This window comes from Hemicordylus capensis, chromosome 7, assembly GCF_027244095.1.
Source record: "Hemicordylus capensis ecotype Gifberg chromosome 7, rHemCap1.1.pri, whole genome shotgun sequence".
Classification (NCBI taxonomy): domain Eukaryota; kingdom Metazoa; phylum Chordata; class Lepidosauria; order Squamata; family Cordylidae; genus Hemicordylus; species Hemicordylus capensis.
In genome coordinates, this window is record NC_069663.1 from 19,320,636 (window position 1) to 19,348,607 (window position 27,972).

The 27,972-nt window shown below is 45.0% G+C and overlaps 1 protein-coding gene across 1 annotated transcript; it reads right to left on the reverse strand.

Moving 5' to 3' along the window:
• Window positions 1-769: 769 nt before the first annotated feature.
• TYROBP (transmembrane immune signaling adaptor TYROBP) lies at window positions 770-27,563 on the reverse strand. The gene is made up of 6 exons (XM_053268212.1): window positions 27,536-27,563; window positions 16,425-16,598; window positions 9,780-9,815; window positions 8,172-8,315; window positions 4,220-4,257; window positions 770-2,336 (listed from the first exon to the last, which is right to left on the reverse strand). Exons 1-6 carry the CDS (start codon window positions 27,546-27,548, stop codon window positions 2,274-2,276), a joined length of 468 nt encoding a protein of 155 aa, XP_053124187.1. The 5' UTR covers window positions 27,549-27,563; the 3' UTR covers window positions 770-2,273.
• Between the last annotated feature and the right edge of the window lie 409 nt (window positions 27,564-27,972).

The window sequence follows — 27,972 nt, forward strand, 5'->3', positions numbered from 1 at the left end:
GAGGTTACTAAGTCCACAGAAGGGCTGGCACGGAAATAAAGGTTTCAGCTGGGATCTTTAAAAAAACAACCCAACATACTTCTGTGCAACCCTTGTTTTGGGCTGCCTTGTAGAAGGCAGCTGGTCTTGTGGTAGCCAGCATGAACTGTCCTCTTTTCTAAGCAGGGTCCACCTTGGTTTGTATTTGGATGCGTGACTACATGTGAGTGCTATAAGATATTTCCATTAGGGGATGCTCAGTGGAAGAGCATCTGTATGCTTGCATGCAGAAGGTCCCAGGTTCACTCCTTGGGCTCTCCAAGTAGGACTGGGAGAACATCCTGCCTGAAACCTTGGAGAGCTGCTGGCAGTCAGTGTAGACCAGGGATTCTCAATGTTGGGTCCCCAGATGTTATTGGACTTCAACTCCCAAAATCCCCAGCCAGAGGCCACTGGGCCTGGGGATTATGGGAGTTGAAGTCCAATAACATCTGGGGACCCAACGTTGAGAATCTGTGATGTAGACAATACTGAGCCAGATGGACCAGTGGTCTGACTCCGTATCAGGTAGCTTCCTATGTCCCAAAAGAACATAGGAATAGGGCCCAGAGCTATGTCCCAGGGACCAGCAGTGGGTCTTCCTAAGCACCCATGCCTGTTGCCCAATGATGCCCCCCCCACCCCGAGACTTACCTTTGATACACCTTATATCAATCAGAGATATTGGATTTCCTCTGTGGTGCCATTTTGGGCAAACTTTGTTGAAACAAAATTACTTGAGGGAAGAGAATAAGCAAAACAGATTTATGTGGAGACAATCACAAATATAAAGCAAAACACAAGCTGACCTCCACCCCATAAGCGTCAGCCACCAAACTCTAAAGTAAAGGCATCAGTTTGTAGGAAGTCTCCACTGAAATGAAGCACAGACCCCATAGAAATGAGTGGGAGCCACAGGAGAGCACATCTGTTCTCCTGTGCAGCTGCTATTAATTGCCCTGGGATCTGTGCAGGAGAACGTCTGGGAAGCCTGTGTGCCATAGAGATCTGGGGGGGGGGGGGGAGAAATTATTTGGGGAAAAAAATGAGAGCGGCGGACCAAACTACACATTACATGAAGATGCATCACAGTAAGATATATTGCACTTGGTCCTGCATATTTATTTTTCTACATCATCTATAGCAACTTTGGCGAGGAGAGAGAGCAGGATTAGGATGCAGGACTGGCATGAGGGGAGGAGGGGTCAACCTTTCCCCATAGGCAGGGGCAGCCCTTTCGGGAGGCCAGGCCAGGCAGTTGCCTCAGGTGGTAGATTATTGGGACAGCAGCAGGGTGGCAAGATGACCCCCGTGGCTGCCGTAGGAGCAGCTATTTGGGACCAATTCAACACTTGCAACCTTTGCAGGGAGAGCCTCTCTTCACACGCCTTGCAAGGAGCACATGGAGGGAAGAGGAGGCTGTCGGCCATCTTCCCTCTCCCCCACCCCTTGTGCCATTTCCAAGGCTTGCAAAAGGTCCATTTTGAAAGGAAGCTGGCCCCCACCAGGGTCTTGGGACAAGGCAGCATTTGGTGCCTTGAATCAGCTGCCCCAAAATCTTGGGCCACCCCTGCCCATAGGTGCCGATTCTATCCATGAAAACAAGTTTCCTTCTTGTTTTATTGAACTCCCCCCAAAACCCATACTGTCAATCCCTAAAACATATCTTTCTCCCTGCACAAAGCATCTACACACCCACCCCCTGCAAATAAAATTAAGTGAGGAGTTACTCCTCAAGCTTTCCCTCTCTCACCCCTGGCTTTTGTCCCTGGCTTGACAAAAGTGCTGCCCCTTCCCAAAGCTGCTATTTCTTTTGGGAGGTAAGCTGCTATTACTACATTCTTCTTTGGCATATGAGTTCAAGTCCAATCTTGGGCACAACACAACACAAGCTGGGTTGTAGGACAAAACTGGCCATCAACCAGAGCCTGTGCTCTTGAATAGCAAGTTCCCCGACTGGAGAGCTCTGGGTTTCCATGTTCTTCTGAGAGCTTTGCACTGGCAACCATCAGCAGCGATAACCATGTGGTGATGATGGTGGTGTGTGAAATCACCCAAAAATGGGCCAGATGCGGAAGAGCACTAGGATCTCCGTGGCAATTATTCCCAAAAGAATCAGATGTAAGTTCACAATTAAAGCCTGCCCCGAAGTACAGTTTCTGAAGAGGTCCATTGAAAAGAACCCTGCACAGACATCTTCTATGTAGGTGCTTCTTGTGTAAAGCTCCTAAGAGCAGCCTGGAGAAAGGAGACTATTAGTAATTGAGTCCTGGTCTCTTCAAGTCGCTGTAAATATCCATTCTGGCTCCTTGAAGTTCCTATGACATAAGAAATGGGCAGAGAGTCAGGGCATAGCTACATTTTTAAAACAAATATTTCATTTTTATTAAAAAGCAACAGAGGGGGAAATGTAACATAGCAAAAGAAACATTGTCTCGCATTATGGAAAAAAGCCCATGTCTGAATAATCTCATCAACCTGTTGCTCTAGCTCCTAGAAAAAGAAATCGATTTATCATTAGAGCTATGCCCCAGGCCAATTTAAGCCATCCAGAATGCGATGGTGCAGCAGCAGTTTTCCAATTTGAAGCCTTGTGCATCTTGGAAGCTCTCAAAGAATTCAATTTAATTCAGTTGGGTCTGTAGAGTTAACTTCTTCCTCAAGATAACACAATAAAATCTTCTTAGGTCCCATAGGGATATTGTATCCTGGAATGGGGATATCTACATTATTAAGCTGACTATTATTAAAAAGGAGGCATTCCTTTCCCCCAGAGAATCCTATGAAAAGCCCTGCTAGATCTGCCTAAAGTCAATCCAGCCTAGAATCCTGTTTCCAGTAATAGCCAGCTGAATGTCTCTAGGGCAGGGTTTCTTAACCTTGGGCCCCCAGATGTTGATGGACTATGACTCCCATCATCCCCAGCCATTTCCATTGTGGCTGGGGATAATGGGAGTTGTAGTCCATCAACATCTGGGGGCCCAAGGTTAAGAAACCCTGCTCTAGGGAGTCCACAGGCAGGGGAATAGTTTGGTACAAGGATATTGGAAGAGCCACCTCTCCCCACCTAAATCTGCCCAACTACTTAGGTTATAATTGGAGGACTTGCTCCATGTTCCCCTGCCATCAGATGTCTGGTGGGCAGGGAAGGCGTTCATGTCATATTTCTTCTCTTTCTGCTCTCTGTGTTCCACTTTCTTCAGTCTTGACTTAATCTTATTACTCAGGCAGCCTCAGTGGAAAGTACCAATTGGCTAGCACCGATGCCATCACCCACATATATTTCTCTCCAAGCCCTTTATCAGTTTTGGAAATGTATAAGAAAAATTGAGATTGCTTTTTTAAAAAGATAAAAAATGAAGTGATATAATGTCCGTGCATTCCTTAAGTAATTTTTTTTAAAGGTAGAGAGCTTGCCTGATGCACTGCTAGGTGGTTGTCTGCCGACCTAGTCTTCTGATTGCTTGTATGTCTGTCATGCAAATTGCAAAGCTAGGCTCACACTGGGGGTGAAGAAGCCCCACTTTAAATATCCACCCTCATCTGGTTTTTATTTGAATACATGTGCATTTAGGGTTTGGGTGACGGCATATACCATAAACTGGCAATCTGTGTGTCTGTGTGACCTGTGGAAAGAACCAAGAGTCCTTTCTGAACTCCCTCCTGATGAATATTTTTCCATGACTATGGAAAGCATCTATGTCTCCATGGAAATGATTCCTAATGGAGGACAACATTACAGCAGATCTGCCCAGTCAGAAAAATCCATTGTCCAAAACCAGCACCACCATGAACTAAGGCAAGGAAGGCACCTGAGGAGCCTGGATTTGGGTGCCATTTAAGGGTAGCAGACAGGTCTGATCTACAGGGTACATATAAGTCACCAGGAAGCTTTCCTGCACACACCTCACTGAAATGAATGGGCATCATCTGCTCCTCTTCATTTCAGTGAGGTTTGCCCTGAAGTGCTTCCTGATGGATTGGTCTTTGTGTTATTTCACAAGGACATGAGCATGCCGAAATGTCATCTTCCATTTGTGACAGTAATGCAAGGGTCACAACAGCAAGCATTGTACTAATCACAAGCAGGCCTCAAGGATATATTGTTAGCCGCGCAGAGACAAAAGTTTGGGATGGTGTGCAAATCTGATAATAAAATAAAATAAATAAATATATGTTACAGGCGACTGGTCACACTCACCTGGTATGGTGATTCAAGTTCTGCTTTCGTGCTACTCCCTAAGAAGGAAGGCAGAGGGAAGTTGAAGAGGACAATAATTGGTTTGGCTTTGCTTCCCAACAGAGAGCAAACACAGATGCACTGTACTGATACTGTTCTTTCTCATCAGCAGTTCTTTCCCTCCAAATTTTCCTTCCTTGGTATACAGCTCCTTCGTTCTGCATTGGATCTGGCAAATGCCACAGCCCAGTAAGGGATGGGGCTGTAGTTTAGTGGCAGAACATCTGCTATGCGTGCAGAAGGTTCCAAGTTCCCTCCCTGGATTCTCCAAGATAGGGCTAAGAGAGATTCCTGCCTGGAACCTTGGAGAGCTGCCTCCAGTCAGTGTAGAAAATACTGAGCTAGATAGACCAATGGTCTGACTCAGTATATGGCAGCTTCCTATGTCCCTATGTTCATTGATTTGCAAGGACTGTGTCAGTGTGATTGCAGTATCAATAAGACTGTGACTATTGTTAGAGGGATGGCACACTATTTGTCATACTTGTCATACTCAAGTATGTAGTACACCGCTCTGGGCTCCTTGGAGGAAGAGCGGGATATAAATGTAATAATAATAATAATAATAATAATAATAATAATAATAATAATAATAATATGAGGCAATGAATCGAAGGCTTTGACTACAAGAAAGCCTTCGATTCATTGCCTCACACATGGATACTAAAATGTTTAGAAACAACTGCTGTCAGCAAAAACATTCAGATATTTATTTTAAAAAGCAATGAGCATGTGGAGTAAACAGTTAACAATCAATGGCGAGACACTTGGACAGGTTAGCATTAGAAGAGGCATTTTCCAAGGGGACTCACTATCCCCTCTGTTGTTTGTAATCGCCATGACCCCACTTTCACAAATACTAAACAAAACAGGCCTCGGATACCAAACATCTAAAACATCAAGTAAAATCAACCATCTGCTGTACATGGACGATCTGAAGTTGTATGGAAAGTCCCAGTCAGAAATCGAATCACTGCTAAACACTGTCCGTATATTCAGTAGCGATATAGCAATGGGGTTTGGACTACACAAGTGTGCTGCATTAATAATGAACAGAGGAAAAATAAGAAAAAATAAGGAATAGAACTACCCAATGGAAGCAACATCAAGATCCTGGAAGAGAAAGAACATTACAAATACTTGGGCATTCTCCAGGCTGATAACATCGCACACAATGAAGTTAAAAGAAAAATTGGAAGTCCAAACTCAATGGTGGGAACACCATACAAGCCATAAACACCTGGGCTATACCTGTTATCAGATACATTGCAGGAATAATAGACTAGACCCATGCAGAGCTAGAGACGCTAGATCGTAAGACCAGGAAAATCATGACCATCAATCATGCTCTGCACCCCCGCAGTGATGTAGATAGGCTATACCTCCCTCGCAGCTCAGGTGGAAGAGGAATACTGCAAGTCCATCAAACAGTAGAGGAGGAGAAAAGAGACCTTGAAGAATATATCAAGGACAGTGAAGAAGATGCACTTCAAATGGTCAATAACAAGAAACTATTCAACACCAATGAAACAAAGCAGGTCTACAAGAAAGAACAAGTCAAGAACCGAGCAGAAAAATGGAGATATAAGCCCCTGCATGGTCAATATTTGCACAATATAAGTGGAAAATCAGACATCACCAAGACCTGGCAATGGCTTAAGAATGACAACTTGAAGAAATAAACATTACTGGGAACAGCCTATATTCTGTGACGATATCTATAACAACAGCAACAACAATGACAATAAAATTCAGCCATCCCAGGTCCTTGGGAAGGACTCGATGTCTGGATAAAACAAACCAGTTAATAACACCTGTCTGACTGTGTAAATAAATAAAATAATAATAATAATAATAATAATAATAATAATAATAATAATATGAAGATGCAACAATATTATGGGACTTCCAAATACAAACAGACAAACATCTGCCACACAATACACCAGATATAACTGTAGTTGAGAAGAAAGAAAAACAAGTCAAAATAATCGACATAGCAATACCAGGGGATAGCAGAATAGAAGAAAAAGAAATAGAAAAAAATCACAAAATACAAAGATCTACAAATTGAAATTGAAAGGCTGTGGCAGAAAAAGACCAAAGTAATCCCAGTGGTAACTGGCACCCTAGGTGCAATTCCAAAACAACTTGAAGAGCACCTCAACACCATAGGGGCCACAGAAATCATCACCAGACAATTACAAAAAGCAACTTTACTGGGAACAGCCTATATTCTGCGACGATATCTATAATAACAGCAACAACACTGATAATAAAATTCAGCCATCCCAGGTCCTTGGGAAGGACTCGATGTCTGGATAAAACAAACCAGTCAATAACACCTGTCTGACTGTATAAACAAGAAATAATTATAATATGCGTGTGGGGGAGATATGGCCTTGTAATCTTAAAGCACCTTCTTGACATCCCCAGTGGGTAAAAAATGACAGTCCTCTAATAATTACTCTCTCTGTCTCTAGCCCTGCCTATATGCTGCATGTGGGTACCCTGAAGACATAGGAAGCTGCCTTATATAGAGCCCTTGGTCCATCTAGTTCAGTACTATCTAGTAGGGATGTGAAAATCAATCCGAATCTGAATCGATTCAACTCGAATCTAGTGAATCAACTCGAATCTAGTGATTCAATCTAGTGATTCGAATCTAGTGAATCAACTCGAATCTAGTGATTCGAGTGATTCAAATTTGAATCAAATCACCCCTTAAAAGGGCAATTTGAGTCAAATTCAAATTGAGAGCCATTTGGCACTTTAAAAAACCCATTCAGGCCCCCTGAGTGGTTAAAAAAGGCACCAAAACAGCATTGAATTGATTTGAATTTGATTCACGTTCAAATCGAAGTTTCGAACCAGATTTAACTTTGATTCGAATTCAAAATGAATTTCTGGAATTTGATTTGAATATGAAACAAATTGAAATATTCATTTTGTGCACATCTCTAGTGCCTATACTGACTGGCACTGGCTCTCCAAGATTTCAGGCAGGAGTCTTTCCCAGCAGCTGGAGTACCTGCTTTCTGCAGGGTTCCTAGTGTATACAATTTGTTCATGCATAGGTTCTGTGGTGACCTGATACTGAGCTGCATAAGTGTGGTGTGGAGTCAACACATGGGATCCCCCACTTCTCCTGAAGTGTGCCTTTGGCCATTGTGGCTAGGGATCAGGGATCTCTAAAAGGGAAATTCAGAACTCGTAGCACAATGCAATGTGATTTTAATTTGCATGCATAGTGTGTGTCACTGCAACACACACCTGTGCCTTTTCCTGGTCTGTGCACACATACTTTTTTTTTTTGCCTAGAATAACATTCCATGACATTTACAAGCCATTTAAAGTGGGAGAGAATCCTCAGAACTGGGAATTTGACAGTGCTATTGCAGAAGAGTGTTATCATCCCTGGGGAATACTCAGTAGGGAGTGGCAGTGGAGTCTGTGGGAAGCAGCTTTGGCAGGGGGAGGAGAAATGGGTGTGCTTGATCAGGGTCTGGGTTCTAAAGAAGTTGGATTACTCATTGGACTTTTTAAAAATTATCAGTCACTTTTTACATCATCGAACATAAGGCAACCTTTGCATGACCTGACGTTTTGAACTGCACAAATGTTCTAAAAGACATTTGACTTTTAGAACACATTTTGCTTTAGAACTGCATACTTGCTTTATGTCTGGTTGCACGTTGAAAGAAAGCCCTGCTAGGGATGATGGGAGCTGTAGTCCAACAGCATCTGGGGACCCACGCTTGAGAACCCCTGTTGCACACACAGGTAACGTGGGTACGGGATGCCAGTTCCTTTCACGGACATACACACAAGATTGACCTCTGACATTTCTCAGCAGGGAGTAGCCAAACACCCACAACCGGGGCCAAGCATGACCACCCCACACCCTGCTCACCACCACCACTGCTGGCATTCTGGCGCTGATAGATGCAGCTGGCCATGTAGTAGACAGCCAATGCGATGAGCAAGGTCAGCAGCAAGTCCCCGATCACCACGCCTGCAATGGTGCCTGCATTGAGCTGGTAGCACTGGCTACAGTCTGGAGAGAGACCAGAAAGGAGTTATCATAAAATACACAGAACATTAGTCCCTACCATCATCAACTTGGGGCCCTGATGTGGTTGGACTACAACTCCCATCATCCTCATCGTCCATGGCTGGGGATAATGGGATTTGTAGTCCAGCAACAGCTTGGCTCCCAAGTTGGAAAACTTATCTATCTATCTATCACATTTATATCCTGCTGTTCCTCCAAGGAGCACAGAGTGGTGTACATGGTTGTGTTTTTCCTCACAACAACCCTGTGAGGTAGGTTTGCATGTTAGGCAGTGTTCCTGGGGCATGACCACTTCTTTCCTGCCTTCTGGCCTGTTCTCTCACCTTCCACTCTCAACATGGGTTAACAACAGCACAGGCATATTCATCCCTATAGCCAATTGGGTTGCCAACTGATTCGAAAAAATGCCCTGGCTTGTTCTTGTGCCTGTAGCAGCAGTTTGATGTGCAGAAATCAGCAGCTGGCACTTTTTGCCACATAGAGATAAGCATTACCATCTGCTCAGGTCTGCACATGAATGAGCCACCACAGGCCAATCCCCAGACTAGAGAGAACTTTCACAGCACTTGAAGAAGTCCCCACTAGCCAAGAAGTGAGACCAAGAGCAGTCCTTTCATGAGGCGAGGAGAGGCGGTCACCTCAAGTGGCAGATTTTTGAGGAGGCAGTGCAAAGTGCCCCCTGCCTCCCTCTGCTGCCTTCTTCCCACTGCCATCAAAATAGCTCTTCTCTATGTGTTTCCTTCCTCCTAGCCCAGTGTGACCCTCATGCCTCCTTCATATTTGGTGGCATATGACGGGGTGGGGTCGGGTGGGGTGGTGAGGCAGTATTGGTTACCCTGCCTCAAGCAAGCCAAAGTCTCTGGCTGCCACTGGGCATGACCATGAATCACTATGATAGCATGTACTGATCGTGGAGCAAGGAAGTGATGATGCACCAAGAGGAGCAGAGTAACAGTACTTTCCAGACTAATTGCGCAGGGGCAGCAGGGAAGGGGCAATTTTTGCTGACTTCCTCTTCCCCAGGAAGCTTTCTGTGCCATCAAAAAATATGTCCCCAAGGGCTGCACAACCCGCAGGGACATATTTTTGGGTGGCACAGAGGACTTCCTGCAAAGGGGAGGGTGTCAACAATTATGCCTTCACTGGTGCAGCTGTGCAGTTAGTTTGGAAGTGAGGTTACTCTGCTCCTCTCACTGCAAGCTGCTTCCTTGCGCTGAATGCCAGCCAGTGACTGAAAATGGGAACCAAAGTGTTTTGTAAGCGGATGTTTTTAGGAAGCAGTCTGGGGACCAACCAGCAAGGAACCAACCCAGAGCAGCACTCGGCTTGCAGTAAAAGTCGCACAGCTTAAGTAACATTCATTTGTGGCAGACTCCAGCCTCCTGCCTTGCATAGGTTACAAAGTTAGCAGCAGCATCTACATAGGGGGTGCAGGTGAGTTCTTACCTTTCTGTACTTGGCCAGTGGAATCTTGGGCAGCTCCTACAGGAAAAAGAAATGGAAGCTGAATCCATCCTTAAATCAACGCATTCTACACAGTGTTCCCATTACAAATGGGAGTGACCTCTGCTAATTGAGGCAGCATCTTAGGAGCTAAAAGGAGCTTTGACTCTAGCTTCTGGGAATTGGTGACTGCAAGTTGATTCCAGCCCTAGAAAAAGCTGACAAAAGAAATTGTTGGAGTCTTTGGAGTGCATTTCTAGGGGCCAAGTAGATCCTTAGAAATGGCCCTGAGAGGAGAGCCAATCTGAGCTAGCCTGACTTGGTCCCCTTTGCTAAGCAGGGTCTGCCCTGGTTGCATATGAATGGGAGACTAGAAGTGTGAGCACTATAAGATGTTGCCTGTAGAGGATGCAGCTGCTCTGGGAAGAGCATCTGAAGTTCCAAGCCTCCTCCCTGGCATCTCCAAGATAGGGCTGAGAGAGTCTCCTGCCTGTAATGTTAGAGAGGCTGCCAGTCTGGGTAGACAATACTGAGCTAGATGGACCAATGGTCTGACTCGGTAGAAGGCAACTCCCTATGTTCTTAAGCTCCTGCTCCTCCTACCTCTACAACTATTTATATATTGCTTTTCTACTAGGTTCTCAAAGCCGTTTACATAGGGGAAGAAGATTGTCCCCTGTCCCCAAAGGGCTCATAAACTAAGAAACATGATACTATGTGCCTTCTCTTCTCTAGGGCCTTCTCCAGGGTTGCTCCAGTGCTCTGGAATACGCTCCCAAATGAAACCAGAACCTTCCCATCTCTGGCTGTTTGTTTTTAAGCGACTCTTGAAAATGTACCCATTTTATCCAGCGTTCAGTTTATAATGTTATTGATGGTTATTTTTATTTGTTTTATATGACTGAAGATTTTAATTGTGGTTGTGTTTTAATTTGCAAACCACCCAGAGATTTTATATGAGGTGGTATATAAACGTGATAGATAGATAAGATTGATAGATACCAGCAACAGTCACTGTAGGGATGTTGTGCTAGGGCTGGATAGGGCCAGTTGCTCTCCCCCTGCTAAATATCAGAGAATTGCCACTTTAAAAGGTGCCTCTTTTTTTAATAGCAGGGGCTGCGTTCTGACTGGAGCTTAACAGAAGGGAGTCCTTCACACAAAACCTGGGACCAAGCTACATAAGATGTGGGCAATTCGTAATCAGATTTCCTGTGCTTTTAAAAAATACACTCAAAAGCAGTCACAGGGCGGCCTGAACTGGACCTGGGCAGTGGTGCTGGGAGAGAAGGGCTTAGCCCTTCCCCCATGCCGTTTTCCAGATCTAAATGGTCCTCTAACTGCTATTAGACCTGCGGCAGGGGAAAAAAAAGGCAGCTCCAGTTGGGGGACCTGTATTTTTTCTGCTGTGCATCTAATAGCAGTTTAGTGGGCCAAGCAGTTTAGGTTGGCAAAGTGGTATGAGGAGAAAGGATTAATTATCCCCACCCGCAGCACCACTGCTCTCATAAAGATCAGAGCTCCCTGTGGTTGCTTGAAAGTGAAGAAAAAAGAACCACCTTTGGGAGATCTAATCACATCTCCTGTGACAGATCTGTTTTGGCCGCAGCTAACTCATCACGTCCAGTAGAGGAGTCTGAAAGGAGGAGAGAGATAACACCCAAAGATCAGCCTGGGATTGCTATAGCTGTGATAATTTAAAAATGAACCTTTATTTGAGGCACACTTTGACTCAAATTATCAGATGTTGGAGAGAAGCCACAGAAGTTAGTTAGTTACCACCATGGAACCTGTTTCTGAATTTCCTAAAGATGTCTGGTTGAGTGCTGTCAGAGAGATGCTTTCCAGATTAGACCCTGCAACGGGGTCACGATGTATCTCCAAAGTGTGCTTCGGCACCTCCTGTGTTGTGACACCGCAGTCCCTACGCTGACAGCAGGGTGCCGTTCACATTTCTGATGCCTTGTTTCGGATTTAATCGCTGCGACTTATTGCTAAAAGGTTGTATGTCTGGCGTAAAAAGGTTGCTGTATTTTCCGGTTGTTCATTTTCATGAGACTGCTCTTCCTGCTGGGCATTTTGCTATTTAAATTTTGAATGCGATTTGCCTGAACTGAAGCATTTTGCCCCTATTGAGCAGGTAATCTGGAAAGGGCTAGAGAGAGAGAATGCTAGACTAGATAGACTTTTCATTTGATCTAGCCAGGTAGTTCTTATGCTTTTACCAGGTTTATACTAACACGCAGCTGGGCACATTTTATTCAGTGCAAAAAAAAGGTGGGGGGGGGGAGAAAAAGAAATATTTAATATTTTAAAATAGCCTATTTCATTTTAAAATATTCTAAACTGAAAAATAATCCAAGAAAATGAAGTGTTATATTTGTTCCTGAGCTGAATTTTATCTGTTTTGGGTCATTTTTTCTTTTTTACTTTCCTACACAAATTAAAAAGCAAAAGGAAGTTTTTGTGCAGTTGGGCCTATGGAGTTCAATAAGGAAACAGGTTACTTCTTACAAAGAAATGGAGGGAAAGAGAAAAAGAAACATAAAATAAAAATCGATACTGTTTTATTTCAATCTCTTCAACTTTATACAAAAAGTATATTGGAGCCTACATTTACTGTCTCTTCTTGCTTCCGGTTTTTGTCTTCCTTCCTTCCTTTTCCCTGTTTGTCTTTCCTTTTTTATTCACTCTCATTTTTGCTGGCACCTTTCTTCCTCCGTTTCTGTTTGAATATTCTAGCGTAAGGGGATGCTTATAAATGCGGGTGGGCTGTGCCTGTCGCGTACGCAGTAGTAAACGCAAAGCTTAGAACAAACTTGTGCTTCTACACACTTATCCAAGCCAGGAAAAAGAATTTCTAGAGTTCATTTCCCACAAGATGGAAAGAGATATTAGGAACCCCGCTGGCTTGCAGTGTTAGAGATCACATGTGCTACATCAGTGCTTCCAGTCTCTGCTTTCCAAACAAGCAGGCTCCCTGGTGGTCCACAATGATGACAAGGTCCTGTATGGGACCAGCTTGGGCTTTGAAGTCTGCACAGCTTCTTGTGTGTAGTCACGGCATATCAAGAAGTATTTTTCCTTCTGTGCCACATTTCCTGTTACTGCTGCCTGCACAGCGCCTTTTGCACTTCTCTGTTCTTACCACACTGTGAATGTACAGGCCCTCTCCAGATCAGTTCCATGTGACATAGCAGAGCAGCCGACTAGGGTGCTTTAGAATAAAAGCAGCTTATAGAGGTTGGAGTATGCAAAGAGAAGGAGAGATTGGGAATCTTTCTTCCTAAGACTTCACACGGTCGTTGAGACTGCTGCAAATAGGAGGCAGGGATAGTCTTCAGATGGGCAAGGCAAGGGGCAAGCCAAAGCATCAACATCCATTTTTATTATGCATTTATTTTTATTTATATACCAAATATAATTATAACTTAATTAATTAATTAATTAATTAAGATTTCTATATTGGCCATGATAGCTCTTTCCTTTTTAGATTGTGAGCCCTTTGGAAGAGGGGACCGATTCGTTTGTTATGTTTCTGTGTAAACCACTTTGAGAACATCTGTTGAAAAGCAATCTATAAATGTCCATAGTAGCAGCAGTATTAGAACTTCCATGATCGGAGGCAGTCTCCCTCTGAAAACCCAACACTGGGGGACAAACGACAATAAGGAATATTGTTCAGCTAGAAGTGAAGTGCCTCTACACTTGCCTGATTACTGCAAAAAGTAGAATGTAGGACTAAGTTGACCTTGGCTGTGTGATCCAGCGAGGCCAGGGGTAGGGAATATATTGTGGCTGGGGGTGATGGGAGTTGTAGTTCAGCAACATCTGAAGAGCCAGACGTTGCTTACCCCTGAGCTAGGCTATGTTCTATAGCAAGGGTAGGCAACCTTGCCTCCCCAGCAGTTGTTGAACTACAATTCCCAGCATCCCCAGCCTTACTTACTTACTTACTTAGTTATAAAATATTTATACCCCACCCCTCCAGAACACTACTGGTTGTGGCAGCTCACAACATTCATTTAAATAATTAATAATGTAAAATAAATTGTGGCTGGGCACAGGGGCGTAGCCACCTAATGGCGCAGCAGGGAAATTGACTAGCAAGCTTCATGCTGCAGGGTAAATGTTGAGCGAAGCCACTTCGAATCACACTCGCGGCACTGAGGGAAGCAGCCCCTCCCCTCTGCTCTCGGGTTTTGTTTTGAGGCAAGTTCACATGCCATGCCTCCATGTTTTCCTTCTAGCCAGTGGCCGGGGGGGGGGGTGGCTTTCTAAAGAGCTACTCCTTTCCTCACACTCCTTGCAGAGCTTGCAGGAAGCTTGAGAAAGAGTTCCTGGCAAGCTTCTCTCACCTCCCTGCCCCTCTGCTTTCAAAGTTTGCAAGGGTCAGGTTTGAAAGAGGGTTGGCCCCCACCAGGCATGTGGGGCAAGGCAGCATCTGGGGGAAAGGAGCCAAAACCGTTCTCATCCTGCTGCAGCTTTGATCAAATTGGCAGCCCACTGTGGCTGCAGGTCTATGGGGGGTGGGGATGGTGATGACGATCTTCCTGAACAGGAGCAGGCACTGGATGGAGTCAGGCTTGTGGTCAGGCTGGCCTCCCCTTCACTGCATTGGGCTGCCTCTTCCCCAGTTGAGCAGATGAGAAGCAAAACCACATAGTCGTGCAGAGCAGCAATTGGATTTATATGTTCTACCTGCGTTGGCCGCATATCTGTCAAAGGTTGGCTACTCTAGTTCAAACACCATATAAGCTTTCAAATATGCCCACAGCTCTGTAATAGTTCTCAGGCTGATGCAGAGAACGGGGTGGCATGTGCCCCCCCCGCCCCCCCAGGCCACTTCATTATGTTTGCCACGGATTAATTGTAGTTTCTCCATGACATCCGCCTGCTTTGGCATCTGGCACACCACCACCTAAATGTTTTGCATCTTTCCAAGCATATCGACATGTAGCTAAATTTAAAACTAAAGGACAACCAAATTGAAAAAGAAAGGAAATCTGAATTGAGAATGAAAGGATTAAAACGGAGTTTTAAAGCGGAAGGAAAATGGTCTTCTACGACTTATGACTTAAATCAGGGACTTAAACGTGGGGAGCTACATGCCCTCCAACTACTTGATATTACTACCCAATTTGGTTTCAATTGAGTCTTCAGCAAGTACATCAGGTAACATTAGTAAAGATGGCAAATTTTCTCTTCTTCTGCTCTCTGTCTCACAAGGGACCTCTGTGTTCCCCTCAATGCTGAAACAGATCCAAGCAAATGCTAGAGTTTATATTTTCAGAAGCATAAGCTTGGCGAGGGACAGTCATTTAGTTTCTAGTAGCTTTTGGTGCAACCTGTCTTGCACCTAGCCGAGGCTAATTTTTATTTACTTATTTACCACCCCACATGAAATGTCTGGGTGGTTTACATTTAAAACCCAACAACAATTAAAACCTAAAATCAGATAAAACAAATTAAAATAACCATCAATAACACTTTAAAACATTGTACACTAAAAGCCCGATAAAATAGGTGTGTTTGATATTGACAAACGTAGGCATCTGTGTGTGCGGAGAGGGGTGGAATTGGCCCTATACGAGGGACCAATTTCCTCATCGCCTCTTCAGCAAAGACAACATGGAAGCGCCAACTTCCTCTGCTTTTACAAGGGAAAAAGAACTAAAAAGTGGAGGAAGAAGGAAAGTAACTCCTTCTTCCCCTCTGGACTGGTCCGGTTGAGAGTTGGCTGTATAGCTTGCTGCAGAGCCAGCCATGAAACCCCCACCCCCAACATGCTCAGATTCCAGGCTGTGCAGGAGAGTTGAAAGCCCCCTCCCCCTGCTATCCTGTTCAGGTTGCCCCACTGTCCTCCCTTCCCACTGACCCCCAATGATTTCTTCAGCAGAGAAGGAAATGTGAGCTCTCACTAGCCCCCAACAGCTTTGAATGTCATAATGATTCAGACAATTAAGCTGTCGATAGGGAACTTACAGATTTCCATAAGTTACAAAATGGAAGCCCAGGGTTGGGTGAATGACAGCGAAAGGGCGAAGGAAAGAAACAGAGAGCTCCTGAAAGGCTGTTTTGGATTGCCCCATTCTCAAGGCCATGCCAAAACACAGGGCACAGTTGACCCCCATGTTTTCTGGAAGCAAAACCTCTTAGTTACATCATGAGCCATGGAGAAGGTGCCAGAATCTGGGAGGTATGATAGGGCTACAGATCTCTGGGTTGAGAACGGAAGAGAACCAGATCCGAGGAGACAAAACTTCAAAATCCTGCTTGTGGCCTAAATCTAGGAGGGAGGGCTACAACAGCCCCTGGTAAAGACCAGAGAGGCCTATATGTACTTTGCATTAACAAGGGCCATTTGTCCTGAGCTCTGACAAGAGAGACTGTGTAGCAAGGTTGCCAGAACCTAAGGGGTATACTCGTGGGTCAAATGGGCCGTAAGCCAGAATTTGGCTTTAAAAAAGCCAAATCTGGCCACTCAGCTGTGTAGCACTAGGAAACGTGTTGTATGTTGTATCTGGCAAGCACCGTCAGTCCAGGGCTGAACTTCGCCACGAGCTAGGGGAGAACACTGGCCGAGAGATCACAATTTCCCAAGACCAAATACAGGGAGGAGACAAGGGAGTGTTTGATCCAACTCACCCATCTGTGTCCAAGCCAAGCCCAGGAGAAAGTGGAGGACTGGGAATGCTCTTTGGCCCATGGCGAAGACTCCCAAGTTGGGGATGTTGCTGACACTGAAGTCTCTTTCCTGGAGATGATGTGATTTCCCAAAGAAGTGGAAGCCGGGACCCCAGGGACAGCAGTGGTATCTGACTGAAGAACAAGAGAGCGGTAGCAGAGAAATAGCGTAGGCAGGAAACCTCAGAAAAGGGGAAGGGAGATGTCATAGGGGCGGGAGTCGACTGGCGGGCAGTGTCCTACTTCCCCTGTGGAAGTGAGTCCACAGTACAAAATAAGAGAAAGAGACCCTGGACTCTTCTCTCTCATTGCAACAGCTTCCCTCTCACTATCCACTGCTCATATATTACCATTTTGGGGTTTTCTTTTGCACAATTCAACAGATATCCACCTGACAATGGCTTCCTGTCCAGCTGTGGGAGGAAATGCTCACTCTCCCACACCAGCCCTCTTTCTCAAACTCCCCCCCCTCCTCCTTCAGAATGCTCCGAGAATCTCACTAGGCTCATGTTCGTGGGCCATGCTAGTGACAGGCTCTATTGTGCTGCCTCTCCCCTCAGTCCCTGCCTGAGAAGTATTCACACATGCCTTCATGCCCCGGAGTAGCTGAAGAGTGAATCTGCTTCGTAGCAGATTCGCAAGGTATTTAATTTGGCGGTCAAATGGGACAGTCCACATGGGGTCGGCTCCTCTCTGCAATCCCTGTGATGTTTCCCCTGTGTGCGTTCCTACAGCTTGCTCCAGGTTTTTTCTCCAACCAATTGCAGGTGAAAGACCTTTTGTTGTTGTTGTTGTTGTTGTTGTTGTTAGTTTGACAGAGGGAGCAAGAGGGAGGGTGTGCAGAGTGAAATTGCAACATAGGAACACAGGAAGCTGCCATATACTGAGTCAGACCATTGGTCTATCTAGCTCAGTATAGGTTTTCACAGACTGGCAGCGGCTTCTCCAAGGCTGCAGGCAGGAATCACTCTCAGCCCTATCTTAAAGAAGCCAGGGAGGGAACTTGGAACCCTCTGCTCCTTCCAGAGCGGCGCCATCCCCCAAGGGGAATATCTTACGGTGCTCATACATCAAGTCTCCCTTTCATATGCAACCAGGGTGGACCCTAATTAGCTAAAAGGACAAGTCATGCTTGCTACCACAAGACCAGCTCTCCTCTCCTATTCAACTTGGACCTTAAGATCTTCTTTGGAGGCCCTCCTCTGTGTGCGACAGATGTCTCTGGAGAGGAATGTGCTTCTTGAGAGGGGGAAATGGGAGGTGATGTGACACTTAGCTAGGCACCTGTTCATTACTGCTGCTGCTGCTGCTTCTTCTGAGCTGCCCTTCTTCCCTGTGGGAATGAACCACAGCACCTTCTTGCCGGAAGAGCGGGCACCGCAGGGTTAAGAAGCAGCCATCCCAAGTGGCTTGTCATGGAGAGAAGGGGCTGCTGAAATTTACTGAAGCTTTTGTGCTGCTTTCTCTCTTTCTGCCTCTCTCTACCTGTGCTACTGCAAGGAGAGCAGAATGAGGCTAGGGAGAGGAGGAGGAGGAAGAGGAGGAGGAAGAAGGAGAAGGAGAAGGAGAAGCAGCAGCTTGTATGAGCTGAGAAGCCAGCATAGGCGTGCATCCCAGCTGGACAAAGATCTATTATTTAGAGCTCAGAGACTTTAGTGGGAAGCAGCAGCTGCCCCACCACTGAATCTTTTGCAGAAAACATGCATTTTCCCTGGTGTCTCTAACTCAACCTGCCTCCCCTCCTGCCAGTGATCACACACAGCCTAGTGATGTAGAATCAGCATCTTGCATGCTCCTCCCCTCCTCCTCTTGCTCTGCGGTGGTGGCAGTGGCTCCTCTGAGGAGGGAAGGGGGCTGTGTCCCCACTGTCCAGCCCCCTCGCTTGGCTTTTGGTTGAATTCAGACAGCGTTTTGCTCAGTGCTTGGGAGATGGGAAGCAATGATAGCTGGCACCCGAACGGAACTCTGTGGCCCCCCCCCCCCCCGGACTCCAGTGTCCGCAACTGCAAATCACTCAGAGCAGACAACACAGCTGTCAAACTCCCCTTCGTTGTGTTTTGAAAAAAGCTGAATTACTGCCAATGGCCATGCCACATATCTTGGGAGAAACTGCGGGAAATACAAGAAAGCTTGGCTTAAAAAAAAAAAAAAAAAGCTGTTGCATTTTTTTTACCCTGGACATAATTCGGGCCAAGCAAGAATGCGCAGTAATTCTTAACAGTAATTTGGGGGAAAGCAGAGTCGGGTGTGTACTCATCCCTGATAGTCCGCAGGGACATCGGGGTAAACAAATCTAATATGTGGACTGGCACACTCCAATCCAGAGTGGATTCGAATTAAAAATCTGGTCTGTAAAGCCTCCTGCTGAACTAACTATAAAGGCTTTCCAAGGCTTCTTGGAATCCTGTTAGAACCAATAGCCTTCCTAGGCAGACCATCCTAACAAGTCCTTCACTCCTGCAGAGGTGGGTTGTGGCAACAAGCCAAACATTAAGCGGATGGTGGTCTGCTCATGACAGTGGGGAAATAATAGGAGTCCCCACCATGGAACACGATGAAATCGAGCATGTGACCAGCAATATGTGTTGGTCATTAGCAAGATTTGAGATTTATGTTTTTAAATATCCCTTAAAATGGCATCTCAAAAGGAGAAATGTTTCCAAATTCAGCCTGAGATTCAAATTCTGAAATGTCGCCCGATTTGAAATGTGTGCAAAATTTGCTGCAACCATTCATGAATTCTCAGGTTAATGTGGGATCAAATAAACAAATCTTAAAATGGTGCTCAGCTGATACATTAGAGATAGCACCTGCTAAATGATCAAAGAGGTGCCTTTTAAAAGGGGTGATTCTCTTTACCGAGCAGGGGGAGAGCAACTGGCCCAATTCATCCCCAACACAGCATCCCTTCAGTGGCTGTTGTTGGTGTCTAGCATAAGGACATAAGAACATGAGAACATGAGAACAGCCCTGCTGGATCAGGCCATCCTTCTGGAAGCCCAACAAGCTCAGGCTTTCCCATTCCTTCTTCCAGCCTAGCTCATATTTTCTCCCATGCTAGTAAAGACAAAGACTGAAATTTTGCAATTTTTAAAATAGATTTTGAATGCAAATACTCTGTTCAAATGCTGAAAAACTGGCCAACTCATTTCCTCATTCCAGAGGCCAGTGGCTGATGAAACCCTGTAAATCTACCCTGTTAAGTCCAGGATGTCTGCATTTTATTGCTGATGGAGAATTTGGGTCTAGCGTTCAGAGCAACGCAATGGAAGATAAGGAGACTCTTCTCCTTGCCTTTCTACAGATTAAATCACTTGTCTTCTTGTCTAAATATGCTGTCTCTTTAAAGTATGCAAACTTCACTGCTTTTTCATCGAGGGTTTCATTCCTCCCAGTTTCTGTGTGACAACTTCTCTTTCAGTCATTAGCCTCTGAAAGATGTAGAAAGATAGACCTAACGACTGCTTCAAATATTTCTTGTGCTCTTCACAAGAATGTACATCTGTGTAGATCGAATGCATGAAATCTGCATGCAGGTTGCCATGTTTGGTGGCTGCACACACATTTGTTTAACTGTGTGTGTGGATGTTTGCATGATGCTAAAACTGTAGTTGGCTGCTATGGGTTTGAGTCTGTGCAGGAGCAGATGCACTCTCCAGAATGAAGCTAGGAGCAGATGCTTTCTGGAATGGCATATTCCAGAACATCCCAAGGTGCTACACCCAGTCTACAAACTGGTAGAAAGCATGCAATGTCCCCTTTACTAAGCAGGGTCTGCCCTGGTTTGCATTTGAATGGGAGACTACATGTGAACACTGTAAGATGTTCTTCTTAGGGGACGAGTCTGCTCTGGGAAGAGCATCTAAGTTCCAAGTTCCCTCCCTGTCATCTCCTAAATAGGACTGAGAGAGACCCCTGCTTGCAACCAGTGGTCTGACTTGGTAGTATAGACTTCTGATGTTCCTATGTTCTTAGCTGCACTTGCTGAAATTCCTCACCTGTGCATCTATCAAAGGTACAGAAGACCAGTCCTCTTTCCCATATGGCAGCCCTACCCCATCCAATTGTGGGAAACCTTCCCGAAGCTTACCCAGAATTTTAAGTAGACATACTGTATTTATACCGATCAGCAAAATGTGTGTGTGTTTGCTGCCTGGAGCTGGTTTTTGTGTGTTCGGTTTCTTTCCTTGCCAGCTTTTAACAAGTAAATGTCAGGTTTCACTAGCACCCTACTGATTTAAAGTTCATAGCCTACTTTATGGATGGAAGTAGAATATCTGGTTACACCTGTCTTTCTCCCCATCCAGGGGGAAATGCAAATGACATCCTCATGGCATGGAACAAAGGGGAAACTATAGACTGGACTGCCCACACTATATAAAGTGATGAACCAAAGTCAGTAGTGGGACCCACAGAATCCTACTGCAGGTGAGGGGAAGGCAGATGAGGGATTGCAATCATTTTTTGCTGGGTGGAATTCTGGACTATGCATTTAGTTGGCGGAATGAGGGTGATGGTGGAATACTAGACCTTGAGGTTGCTGTCATGCGCAGGGGAAACCCAGTCCAGTTCCTCCTGCACATAAGAACTTCTGGGAGCCAGTTGGCACCCAGTGGTACTGTGGCGGCAAACCCGCCTCTGGAGCCTGCCTCCAAAATGAGGTTTAAGGGAGCAAGCACTCCCTTAGACTCGATTTTAGGATCATCTTGCTGCCGGGGCTGGGAGACTGCATTGCTCCCGGACAGTTTTGGGGGGATCCCCATAATGGACCACACTCTGACCCTCCGTGCTGCCCGAGGGGGCAGCTGCATGCCTGGGCGCGTGATTTCCACGCCAGCAGCCCAGATTGTCTGCAAGGAGGGAAGCATTTCAAGGCTTCCTCCACACTCACCCTGGTAGCCCTTTCTCACTGATTGTGAGAAAAGGCTCCTCATGTCTTTCTAAATGGATTGATTGTGGCCACTGCAGAGAAGAGCACTGTGGGCCTAGGAGCAAAGGTTTCTGGTTCTGGGCCCAGGATTAGAAGAATAAGGGAATGTAACATAATATATTCACTCATACTGAAAGTCAGAGCAGCAGAGAAAGTTGTGTATGGTATCTGAAAGATCACTTACTCCAACATGAGCCGGCCAGTATATAGAGATCATCTTCGGAACGGAGGCCTCCCTCCAGTGAGATGGCTGGTAGCTGGGGAAATGTCATTCTCAGTCGTGGCACCCTGTTTATGGAATGCTCTCCCCATGGAGGTCTATCACCTGGTGCCTACCTTGATGCCTTTTTGTTTTGTTATTTATTTATTTAGTGTATTTATATACCACCCACTACTGAAGTCTCTAGGTGGTTTACAACATGTGCATGAATGAACATGCAACATGTGCATACTACCTTTTATCAACTGTTCGGTTATGAATGTTTGTAAAGTTGTGCTGTCAAGTTGGTGTCGACTCCTGGTGACCACAGAGCCCTGTAGTTTTCTTTGGTAGAATACCAGAGGGGTTTACCATTGCCATCTCCTGTGAGATGATGCCTTTTAGTATCTTCCTTTATCACTGCTGCCTGATACAGGTGTTTTCCATAGTCTGGGAAACACACCAGAGGGGATTCAAACTGGCAACCTCCTGCTCGCTAGGCAAGTTACTTTGCCATTTTGATATAGGTGGTCTTTGGACATTAACCTATTTTACTGTGGAAATAACGTCAGTGTAGCATCCTCTCTTCTTTAGAAGTGCTTAACACTTTGGATGGATAATGCTCTCTGTTGTGTGGTGAAGAGTTAATCAGTCCAGTAAGACATCCTGAAGGAAACTGAGAAGTTTTAAATTCTGCAGAAGCTGACGACTGGAATTAATTAATAAATTTGACACCATAATGGATGGTCTACATAGGAATAAACAATGTTTCTCTCACTGCATTGTCCCCTATTCCATTTGTCTTATACCAATTATTCAACATTGGGGGGAAATGTAAATGACATTTTTTTAAAAAAAATATGTCTCACACCACATGTATATCAACAGTTATAGAAAAAACACATCACAGGTGTTTTCCCCATAGTGGATGATCTAGCCAACATTAATTTTTTTTAGCTGTAGAACTGAGCATGCAGTTTATTTCCATCGAAGCTGGTAGGAGTTGAAATATGTTTAATTTTGACTAGATCTTGGTCATTACCTTTAGCTCTCAGCTTGTTCATTACTTCTTCTGATGTGGGAACTAGCCCATGAAAGCTCACACACCAATCAATTAGCTACTCTTCAAGATGTTCGAGGGATCTCTGTTTACTTAATACAGCAACACCTCTGTAATTTGTTCTCAAGAACTTCTTGGAAAATGGCGGCAGTACTACATGCTTGTGGAAGCAGTGTTGATCCATGATTGGCCTCCATGTTTCCTTAATCTCACTGGAGCCCTTCAAAGGAAACCTGAAGAAACGATTTATCTGCAGCCTTCCTCTTTTCTCTGTCTTTGTGTAGCTATGGCAGGGATCAGATGCCTCCTCATTTTCTTCTGGGTCTGGAACTCAGCATTCCGGGGTAAGTATTAAATGCAAACACAAAGAAAAGGGTGTGCTTAAGGAACCTGGACGGAGAAATTCTGAGCCCAACTGTTCAAATGACATTAGGGCCTTTTAACTGGGCAAGGAGGAGGGAGTAAAGGCCAGGGGTGGAGACAGAAGCAAAGCTTAAGGAGCTTTCCTTTGGTTAGGTGGGGGAGAGAAAAGACAGTTTTGTGAGTTTGGGGATTGAAGATACAGGTGATTAGGATTGGCAGGGGGAGTTCAGCAAAATGAAGGGGGGATTCCTCAGATGCTTAAGAGGGGAGTCTTGCCTTGCCTGCACTGGCTAGCAGTTTGTTTCTGAGCATGATTCAAAGTGGTTTTGAATTTTGATCAAAAATTCAGCTTTAAACAACCTGGGTTGAGGTTATCTGAAGACATGTCCTCCCACATGTTCTTTCACCTGTATTACAGTTGTTTTAAAAGGGCTTGCTTTGGAGTCTCTTGTTTGTCAAAGGTGGTGAACTCTTTGGCATCTTCCATGATGGCATCCTGTCTCTGGAACTCCAGGGAGCAGGGTCAGCTCTAGGTCCCAGCCCAATACTGCACAAGATGGACCAATGGTCTGACTTAATATATGGCAGCTTCCTATGTTCCTATGACAAACTGTCCCCCATGGGCTCACTCCTACCTGGACAGACCGTGAGGTCGTCGTTCCTCCATCACTACACAAAAGCCATGAATGCAGAGGAGGATTCAGGGATTCGCTGTGGGCTCTTCTGAGGGTCCTTGGTCTTAACAACAGCCCAGCAATACTGACCCCTGATTCCAGGACGGCTATGGTGGTGTGCCTGGCTGACTTTTGTGAAAGCTTCAGAAGACTGGCTAAGATCCTCCTTATAGGAAGGCCTTTGGGCTGCTGGAGTAACTTAAACTGTATTTTTACTCTTTTTGTAGGGGGAAATTTTTTTATTATGATTAAATAGGCTTTTCTGTTATGTGGCTTTACATTGTTTTTAAATTTTAAAAATCATGCAGTTTATTTTTTTAACATATGTCACCAATCATAACTTTTTTGTTAACATTGTAAGCTGTTGTGAGAATCTAGGAGTTGAGCACACAGTATATAAAAATCAAAATCAATCAATCAATTAATTAATTAATTATAATAGAGCTTGATAAATAATCAATATCATCCTCAGTTAATATTTGTGCAGGAGTGTTCTTTAATCTTCCTATTTCAATCAGATTGGTTTGTAGAGTCCCCAATCTGTGCCTATTGACTTCTGTTCTTATATTGAGAGAGCAGTAAAAGACTAAAGCAGGTCTTTCTCTACTGGCTTGGTTAATGGCTTACCAGAAAGCTCCTGTGTAAAATCATCCATCAACCTTACACTCACAGGAGATAAGATATTTTTCAGTAGAGGAAGGATCAAGGATGGGCAAATGAATGTATTTCTTCACGCAGTACATAATTAACATAGAATTCATTACCATTGTGCGAGGGCTCCCATTGCGTCCTTGCAGACCTTACTAACATTTCCGCAGAATGTCAGCCATCATATTTTTGAATGCCAGATGCTGGGGACAAATAATTGAGGAAGCCATAATTAATTTTATTAAGCCCTGTTTTTCAGTTTCCCAAAGAGACATGCTGCTATTAGAAAAAAGATGGTCTGATTCAGCACAGAAATTCTTTTGCTCTTACTTGCTATCCACTTGACTGCCTCTTTTAACTTTGTTTACAGTTACTTGTCTAAGTGAGAGCCTAGGCACAGAGTTCATTACCTCCTATCTGCAGAATCAAGGGACACAAGGCCGCTTTGAACTCCAGATCACTGGTTACTTCAACTTGACCTCAGTGATAGTCTCAGTTTCTTGCCATAATTGTAAGCAGCAGAGATTTGAGAAGAGGATCACCCTCAATAGTGGCAGGATGGAGCACGTAGTCCTCCCAAGATCTGTGGAAATTATAGGTAGCAAATTGTTCTCCAACGTCATCCAGATCCGGGCAGACAAAGACATATCTGTAGTGTCCTTGAACTCCAAGCAGTTTAGTACTGACACTGCTCTATTGTATCCTGTGAACAGCTTAGGAAATGAGCATTATGTAGCGGCTCCATCTACAGGCCCTTCAGGGACCTTTCAAGAGTTCTCCATCTTAACCTACCAAGGTCCTAATGTGGTAGACATCTACCTGAAAAACAAGGTGACCCTCCAAAGGAAAACATACTCTGCTGGAAGCAAACTGACTGTCACACTGGATGCCTTCCATGGAGTCCAGTTGCAAGGAACAGGTGATCTGTCTGGCACCAAGATAGTTTCCCAGAAGCCAGTGGCTGTCCTGGCTGGTCACAGTTGTTCGTGGAAGTACACTAAATGTAACCATGTATTTGAGCAGCTCCTGCCAGTATCCAGATGGGGGAAGACATTTGTGATCCCTCCTTTGCACTGGCAGACAAAAAATGATATACTTTACATCTCAGCATCCCAAAGAACAGTCCTGAAGTACAAGCTAGGTAGAACTGAGAAGACAGCAAACCTGGAAGGTGGGAATGTTCTGCAGATTATGGTTTTACCCAGCAACCCAATCTTCTTCTCAGCCAGTGTGCCAGTTCAGGTGCTCTTCTATAGCACAGGTGCAATCTTCCGGACATTTGCCTATGGCACCTCTTTAATAGGGATTCCAGACACAGAGAGATACAGCCTCTCATACACTGTGCATGGGCAGAAAGGCTTTGAGAACGTTGCTCTTTTGGTGGGTAAAGCTTCAGAGATTGGCAACGTCACTGTGGACAAGAAGCCACTGACCGGTGTGAACTGGAGTCAGATCCCTGGAACAGAGTTCTCTTGGGGACTGTATAAACTGCACACAGCACTGAAGCCCTACAGTGTGGCACATCCTCAATCCCCCTTTGGCCTCCTCAGCCTGGGCATTGCAAACATGGACAGCTATGGGACAGCTGGTGCCGATGTGGAAAGTGAGTAAGGTTTTATTACTTGGACTCTCCTAGGGGCATCATGTTGTAGGGAATGGGGAGAAATGTAGTAGGAAGTAAAGTAAAGTTGTGCCATCAAGTCCACTCCTGGCGACCACAGAGCCCTATGGTTGTCTTGGGTAGAATACAGGAGGGGGTTCCCCATTGCCATATCCCACGCAGTATGAGATGATGCCTTTCAGCAGCTTCCTAGATCGCTGCTGCCCGAGATAGGTGTTTCCCATAATCTGGGAAATGTACTGTCCCCTCATTTAGTGCTGGATTGGACAACCACACTGCTGTAGGGCCTATGATAGAAATGGAAATCTACTTGAGAGCTTATATCAATCTTGTACCAATTTAACATCTGCACACAGCCTGAGCAGACACAGAGCTGGGATCTCTGGAGGGCAAAACTCTCAATGCACCGTGCTCCTCGCACAGTGCATTTAGGGATATCTGGATGCTGGGATTCATTGTTCTGGCCTCCAGAGCTCTGCACTACTCAGAGCAGTGCAGATTGTGTGGATGTGTGAGCTGTGCACCATACAGAAGACAAACAATTGTCTTGGGAGAAGGTATGTTTGACACTTCCTTCTCCCCTCGCACCGCCCTCCCCATCCAAGTAACGGTTGTGTGAATGATCTTTGTGCCTATATTGTCTGACACTTTGCTGTAAAGTTCCAGTCTGTAGGATGGGGGAGTGGGAAATATATGTGTGTGTGGGGGGGTGCCTGCTACCCAGTGCTACCCCTTGGAGTCATCCTTGGGCATAGTTACGGCAAACTAACTGGATTGGGGCCTCTGTTAAACATTAAATGAGACTTAACCATGTTGGCTACGTTATTTAAAAGCTTCTCCTCCACATCAAATTTCATCAGCAAAATTTGAAAAGTGCGGGAAATGCCAGCATGTGAGCATTTTGCTGAATTTCAGTCATGTATGTAATTTCTTTTCAACTCAAACTGACTTTTTCACAGGGCTGATGAGTAATTTTCTCTTTTTCAGTGTTAAGTGTGCCAACACTCTCCTGCAGCAGTGTGCTGTGTCGGAAAGGCATGGTATGTCAGATGATAAATGGTCGACCGGAGTGCATGCCCTCTTCTGAAGCAACTTGCTGGGCATGGGGTGACCCACATTACCACACCTTTGATGGGCATGATTATGACTTCCAAGGCACTTGCACCTACACCATTGTCAAGACCTGTGGCAATCAATTTGGGCTCCCAGCCTTCCACATCTTTGCCAAAAATGAAAACCGGAGAAACAAACGAGTGTCCTGTGTGGGGAGGGTAACAGCTGAGGTCTATGGATACACCATCACAATGGTCAGATCAGAATTAGGTTTTGTGAGGGTGAGTGATGACTGGTTCAGAAGAGATGTTGATCTCATTCATCCCTGGTTGCCAGGTTAGCAGATATAACTGGATATAACTAGACATAAATGCTCAGGTTTTCAAAACAAATATGTTGGAACTCTGTGAGCACTGTCACACTCCATTGCCTATAGAAGACAGTTAGAATCTGGGAGAATTACCCCTCAGAAGCTGCAGGGAAAGAATGATTGATTGAAAAGTGTTTCTCTCCTCGCACCTCACCTTTGGGATCCATTTGGGATCCATTTCCAGAAGCTTTTCTCCTCAACCTGAAAGTGTAGAAGGAGAAGGTCAGAGGTGCCCCCTAGATCGGACATAGAAGACCCAATAATTAATTAATTACATGCATGAAACCCCTTTCAAGGAAAGGGGAAAAGGAAAAGTGGTTAGCAAAAAATGAACATAATTCTAAAATTACAGTTCAAAAGCCAACAAGCATTCTTTGAACACAGAATTAAATACCCATTTTTAAAATCACAGGCTCACACCAGGCCTAACCAATTTATTATTTATTGTTAGATTTACTCTTGCAATCCCAGGCCAGTTCTACCTCCAGCCCAATGGAAAGTTTTTACTCTGCTCTCACTGGAAAGGACTTCCCTTAGACTGATAAAAGTGAAAATACCTAGGCCCCCACCACAGTCCTATCTTGAGAACCC

Excerpts from the sequence above, each read along its gene's own strand:
- TYROBP (XM_053268212.1), bottom strand. Across the intron at positions 9,816-16,424 it reads CTTGGCTTGGACACAGATGG|GAGCTGCCCAAGATTCCACT; the intron begins GTGAGTTGGATC and ends TTTTTCCTGTAG. Across the intron at positions 8,316-9,779 it reads CACTGGCCAAGTACAGAAAG|ACTGTAGCCAGTGCTACCAG; the intron begins GTAAGAACTCAC and ends GTCTCTCTCCAG.